The sequence below is a fragment of the Myotis brandtii genome, unplaced genomic scaffold (assembly GCF_000412655.1).
Source record: "Myotis brandtii unplaced genomic scaffold, ASM41265v1 scaffold550, whole genome shotgun sequence".
Lineage (NCBI taxonomy): Eukaryota > Metazoa > Chordata > Mammalia > Chiroptera > Vespertilionidae > Myotis > Myotis brandtii.
The window spans coordinates 2273957-2280739 of record NW_005370043.1 but is presented as its reverse complement, the minus strand read 5'-3'; the positions used below and the strand labels follow the sequence as shown (position 1 = coordinate 2280739).

Below are 6783 nucleotides of genomic sequence, written 5' to 3'. Positions count from 1 at the left end.
AACAGAAAGCGATCTGTCAGTACCAGCCCTCAGCCTAACTAAGGAGCTGCAGCCACTCCTCAATGGAAAAGCACTCCATCTGCACCCAGAGCAGAGCAACGCTACAGGCCGACAGGCTCTTGGGCAGAGCCACTAGGAGCTTATTATGTCAAGAGCAAACGCAGCAGACCCAGGCAGATGTGCCTTTTGTGAAATGACTGTAATTAACTCCCTAACTTTCTCCACACTTTATTTTTGCTGGCTGGCTTTGTCATCGTGCTGTTAGAACAAGCCTACTACATGCCGCAGATTTTTCTCCTTTACCTTGTCATCCTGAGCAGAAGTGTAACTCCATCACCTGTCTGGGCACATACTGAGTCTTTGTCTGGATGGTGTCAGAACATTCTGCACTTCAATGATAATCTTAAAAATAACATCAACCGCAGCCAGATAATTGTGTGAAAGCCTCCTGGAAGTTCAGGGCTTTAAGGGACAATGTATTTAGTCCCGTATGTCCTCAATGCAGGCAAATGCTCTGAAACACCTTTCAACTCAGAAGGAAAAGGGACACCGAGCCATGCCTTGGACCCATTAACTGCCATCTCTGAGTGTCTGTAAAAGCATTCAACCGGGACTCATGACCCAACGCTGGTGCTTAACCCTTGGAAATCATAGCTCAGCGACACACATCCAGGGAGAGCCACTTCCTGGCACTGGTTCTTAACCATTAAAGCAGACCACAAGAATGTTTCTGATAGTCTGAACTTTTAAAAAGCTTTAGATCTGTGTGATCTGGCTGCATGCTGTTCAGTTCCCGCAGTCCCTGGGCTTTACCACGCGACGTCCCTTTACCATGATAGAGCCCCTCCACACACACCGACTCAGCCACCAACACCGCCTCCTCCCTCTCTGCTTCACGAAGGATGCCCAGTCCAGCCAGCAGGTCAACAGAGAGGGCTTTCTTGTGCGTCGTGGCCGAGATAAAAGTCATTTTATCCCAAGAATACAGCAGGTAAAAGGCAGCCTACAGAATTTATGCCAAATTCCATTCCTCCAATGACCTTATTTCATAGCTGATTTTAAGATAATTGCCTCCTGACCCATAAGCCTCTGTATGATGTTTAAAATCAGAGCCTGGGAGTGCACGTCACTTGGTCTTTCTCCTCGGCCCGGCTCCGCGCAGGCTGTCTGCGGCCTGTCCTCAGAAGGCTATGTAGTAGTGCTCCATGGTGCTGACGATGTCGCTCTGGTCCTCCAGGAGCTCCAGTACCTGCTGCAGCACAGGCTCACTCAGGCCCGGGTTCAGGCTCAGGCGAGCACAGGCCAAGATGTGCCGGAAGTGGCAGCCCTTCTCCATGTCTGTAGGAAAAAGGCAGTTGGCTAAGCTTGGACACACCTGTCAGACCTTCTTCCCTCTCCCCTCCCTCTAAACCAAAGCCCTGCTCCATGCCTCCTGAATCAGAACTTGCATCTTAATCAGATCCCCAGATGACTCTTATGCATGTTAAAGTCAGAGATGCACTGGTCTAGATTATCAGCAAAAACAAAACAAAAAACCCTGTTCTCAAGCCCATCTATGGACCCACTGCTCAGGACTCAGGCCTTCAACTTTCAAGGATTCCCAATCAATAATTTTATATCCATAACCTAATGGATTTTTATTGCTTGGTAATATTTTTTCTCCAATGTCATTACATGTAGAAGTGCATGTATTCTGTGCTGAACCCCCAGCTTCCCAGTGGGACCCCGCTCGAGATTAACAGCAGAGTCAGTTTACAGCAGCCTCCATGCTTTCTCATGAGTCCTGATTGAAAGGACTGCCGCGGTGAAGAAGGGACTCCTAGTTTTGGTCTGTTTCATTCCTCTCTGCACAGGCTTCCAAGAAGGTTTGTCTGAGACAGTTGTGCTATAGTAACCTCTTACCCTCTATCCAAAACCAAGACCATTTGGTGTACAGTGATAAAAGTTCAGGGTTAGCAACCTCTTTCCTAGTTGAAATCAGTGATTTCAACTCAAGTTCTGACCATTAGAGGATCATGAAATCCATTTAGTGGGTTGTGATTACCATTCTTTTTCATACAACAAACTGAAGTAGAAAATTACAGAATGTACTGCATTGTAGGTAGGATAAATCTTATTTTGTGAAACAATTTCTAAATAAACATAATTTATATCTACCTATCTATTGCACTATAATTATATAATTTATTGGGTCATAATGTAAAATGCATTTATAACTCCTGAGTTAAAGTCAAACTGCATTAACCAAACCTTCCCCAGTTTTCACTTATAGCCCCATGGCAGGGCCAGGTTTGGCCTCTCATGCTCCACACAATCACTGAATGCTTCAGATGAAAAAAATGTTTTAGGTTCCAGGAAGGCATCTGAAGAGGTATTGTGGTGTTGGGCAGAGCATGGTTTGGGAGTCAGTGCACCTGATGACTTTGGGCAAGTCATAGTACCTTCAAGTTTCAGTTTTCTCACCTATGGAGAGGGAGGCTGGGGAAGGAGTGGGGGCACCTGTGAGGTCCTTTCCAGCTCAAAGGGTCAGAGACTATCACCGGCCTAGGCTAACAAAGACTTGCTAAATTCTGACCTCTAGTGGCTCTATCAACTCATTATTCCTCCCTGTTGGGGTTACTGTTAGAAAACTTGCCACCTTCACTTATCTCCACATTTGCAGCCTGTTTCTTCAACATTCATTTGATAAAGATTTCTGAACACCTACTATGTGTGTGGTGTCAGAAAAAAAGCAGCAGATAAAAGAGTGCAGATGGAGAGCTGACCCTGGAGTCCAACAGACCCAAATTCAAGTCCAGGCTCTATAATTGGGACAAAGTAGTTCACATCTCAGTCAGTTTCTTCATCTGTAAGTGGGACAAAGTAGTTCACATCTCAGTCAGTTTCTTCATAAAATGGCAATAAAATCACCTACTTCACCGGTGGTTGTGTGGATGAAAGGAGATCCGTGGTACGGGCTTCTTACATGGGGAATAACTACGATTCTATTGTATTCATAACCTAAGAATATGCTCATAACCTAGTCTCTGCTCTAAAGAAGCTTCAACTCTTCCCAAAGCCTTAAACTATTTCTTCAGACAGGCCATTCTGCTGTTGAAGAGCTCTGGTAAGGCTGTTCACAAAGTGACCTTTCAGTTACACAGAGAGGACTGGTGTTAGTTCTACTGTAAATGTGTGATATAATCCACCAGTGAAGCCATCAGGTCCAGGGCTTTCCTTTGTTGGCAGATTTTTAATTACCAGACAGATGCAATAGTTGCCTAAGTAGAGAGAGAGATTACTGGTGCTTCCTACTCTGCCATCTTCAAAATAGTTTTATAAAATGCCAATGCGTTTAATCTTCATAACTATCATGTAGGCAATAGTATCCCCATTTTACATATAAAGAAACTGAGGTACAGACTTATCCAAGGTCACACAGCTGCAAAGTGGCAAAGTGGGATTCAAACCCAGGCAAGGTGGTCCCAGAGCCCAGCTCTTTACAACCATGCTGTGCTGCCCATCTTTAGATAAATCCAGTATCAGTGCTTTAGGGACCTAAAACAAGCTTTGTATTTACAGTCCTTTTATTATTGTAGGTTTAACCTTTGCTGAGATACTCATAATGACTAAAGATTTTAAGTTCTCCCCCAATCATCCTAACAAGGAAAAACTCAATGTTATACTTTGTATGAAAGGTTAGAAACAAACAAAAGGTCCAGAGGAATCTCTATATATAAAAGGCTAATATGCAGCCCTAACTGGTTTGGCTCAGCGGATAGAGCGTCGGCCTGCGGACTCAAGGGTTCCAGGTTCGATTCTGGTCAAGGGCATGTACCTTGGTTGCGGGCACATCCCCAGTAGGAGGCGTGCAAGAGGCAGCTGATCGATGTTTCTCTCTCATCGATGTTTCTAACTCTATTCCTCTCCCTTCCTCTCTGTAAAAAAATCAATAAAATATATTTTTAAAAAAGGCTAATATGCAAAGTGTCCCCTCGAGAGTTTGACCGCGAGACAGGAGTTCGATCACTCGCTATGACATGTGCTGACCACCAGAAGGTGGCGCGGAATGAAGGAAGGCCCGCCGGCAGCAGGAAGGCCCTGATCGGCCTTAATCACTGGCCAGGCCTAGGGACCCTACCCATGCACGAATTCGTGCACCAGGCCTCTAGTGGTTAAATAAATGGTCAAATATCTCTTTATACATATAATGGAATGATGTATAGCTATTAAGAAGACTGAGACACTTCTATATGTACTATTGCTGAATGACCTCTAGAAGCCAATGTTATATTTAAAATACTAGTATAAGGTGTGGAACACTGAATATTGTATGGTAACCTTTACTTGTGCTTTTAAAAAAGAATAAACTATATAAATATGTTTATAAGTGCATATAACATCTCTAGAAGGATATTCAGGAACTTAGTAACAATTACTGCCTTTGGAGAGAAGAACACAAAGCTTTGGTCTCAGTGCTGGGAGGAAGCCTGACTTTTCTGTGTGTATTTTTGCACTGTTGGACTTTTTATCATGTGCATACATTATTCAGAATAAAGTTTGTAATGTCACAGATATTTCCTGTGAAAAGGAGTGGCCACAGTAGACATTCAGACAGTCCCTACAAGGTATTTTTGTTGGCATTCTCAGTTATTCAAGCTCCAGAATTGAGTTCCTGGGAATTTTCTAGTTCTGGGGAATGGGCTTATGGCTTTTAGAGGCTCCTACTTATAGAATGAGTGACAGAGACTGTCCACCTGACACACACACTCACCAAAGCCTGTGGATTCGAAGTGGATATAAAACCTGCCACTTTACAGACCCTCAGGTCACAGATGCTATTTGGTTCTCCTAAGAGATAAAGTGTGATTTCTTTCATTTGCTTTATCGGGCCCTAGGATTATTTCAATCCATTCTGTTCCTAATGCAGATCAAAACTGAGAATCTGGCCAGGAGGCCTGGGACTAGGTTGAGTGAAGGATGTTACATGGGAAGCAGCTTCTTGTGCCTTCTTGGTTGAGAAATCCCACATTTCACTGCTCTTAAAAGCTCCTTAAACTGTGGATAGATGGGTCTCCCCCACCCAACTAAAGGATACATGTTCTTATTGCTCTGAATGAAATCCAGAAATACTGCATTCAAATAGTTGGTTGCTTTAAGTTTATTTTAAGATCTGTCATCATGCCACTCTGGGCTCTGACTTCATCGGTTCTTAAAAGCTAAATAGGGCTGCATATCAAACACCAGGGCTAGAGACCTGGTCCAGCTCTACCCAGTGACTCAGTCTGGAACAGGTCCAGGCGCCAGGCATGTGTGGGCTGAAAGGACGGGAGGTGGACTTCTCTGGAGAGAAGGAAAGCAGGATGAGGAGACCTGTGGTCATTAACAAACCTTTTCACTTTCTTTCCAGTGTCATTTGTTGACATATTCCAACATTTGTCATTCGACATATTCCAACAGATGTCTGCAAAAGACAGACTTTGAAAAGTCACCTTCAAGACGGATCAGCTTACACAGGACTTAAAGATAGGATACTGCTTTCTTCTCTTTCTAACTAGTATGAAAATGGTAATGTCTGTTGTCAGACTACCTACAGTTTGAGTTTCTAACCACTAGGGGCTGACCTAGCTCCACTAAAACCAACTATTTTCTAAACCATTTCTTTTGCAAATTATTAGGTTTCAGGATGACTGAATTACACTGTTCATAAACTGTAATGTCTAGAACCATTCCTCCCAACACTGAAGGGCTTGATGTCAGAAGAGAAGAAAATTTGAGGTTTGGGTTCAAAGACAAGGGGCAAAAGTAAACAAGAAAAACATAAACCATAGAGAACATGAGAGCCAGGACATCAAAACATCCTAGCCCAGGCCCTGGCCGGGTAGCTCAGTTGGTTAGAGCACTGTCCCAATACACCAAGGTTTCAGGTTTGATCCCCAGTCAGGGCACATACAACAATCAATCAGTGAATGCATAAAAAAGTGGAACAACAAACTGATGTTTATCTCTTTCTTTCTCCCTCCCTCCTTACTCTCTTGCTCTAAAATAAATTGAACAACAACAGCAACAAAAGTCCTAGCCCAGTGGCTTGCCTCACTGTAGCAGGACCCCCTGAGGAGCTCACCTGTCACGTCCACTCCATCCCCTTGTGGATCAGAATCCCCAAGAGTGGGATCTGAGTACTCATATGCTCAAAAAAGTTCCAAGATTAAATTTTATGGGTAGCCAAGGTCAGGACGACTGTGCGAGCCTAACACTCACTTTAGAGAGGAGGGACCTGAGGCTCTGGGAGGGCAGGTATCTTGACCAGTCATACTTCCAGTCTCCTGACTCTCCAGCCCCTGCTCTCTGGGAGGAAACATTCCCTTCCAACGCATCAGGACACCTGTGCGTTACACCACTTACGGTTTGGTTTCTGGCAGTCTTCTTGAATGATACGGTGGATCTTTCTGTGCAGTTCTTTGTCTTCTTTGGTTACCTAAATAGGAAAAAAAGTTCGGAGAAAAAGTGTTGTTAAGTAACACAGAGGTTGTGTCATCCAGACTCCCAAATTAGTATTTAAGATAGTTTCTAAAGATTTCATAACAATCATCATCCCTACACCAACAACATGGTTTTCAATACTTGGCCTATTGTCAAACCAGTTCAGTCACTCAGCAGCTTGCTGCTCTGTAGCTGACCCAGAGGTACAGTCCTCGGGGGATGGCTCACTGAGGCCATGATGTAAAGAGAAACTGGAATTCTCTTAACGAGCAACTTTCCTCTTAAATATTCATAACGCATTCATAGAATTTATCTCATTTA

General features: G+C 43.8%; 1 protein-coding gene across 4 annotated transcripts in view; it reads right to left on the bottom strand.

Annotated features, from left to right (window-relative positions):
- Nucleotides 1–212: 212 nt before the first annotated feature.
- The window catches only part of OBFC1 (oligonucleotide/oligosaccharide-binding fold containing 1), a 32608-nt gene continuing 26037 nt past the window's right edge, over nucleotides 213–6783 (bottom strand). For all 4 annotated transcript variants that reach the window (XM_014549470.1, XM_014549472.1, XM_005878206.2 and 1 more), the window contains 2 exons: nucleotides 6385–6457; nucleotides 213–1338 (listed from right to left, as the gene is read on the bottom strand). In XM_014549470.1, coding sequence (XP_014404956.1) covers nucleotides 1181–1338; nucleotides 6385–6457 — 231 coding nt within the window. In that variant the 3' untranslated portion in view covers nucleotides 213–1180. The remainder of the gene's footprint in view (nucleotides 1339–6384; nucleotides 6458–6783) is intronic.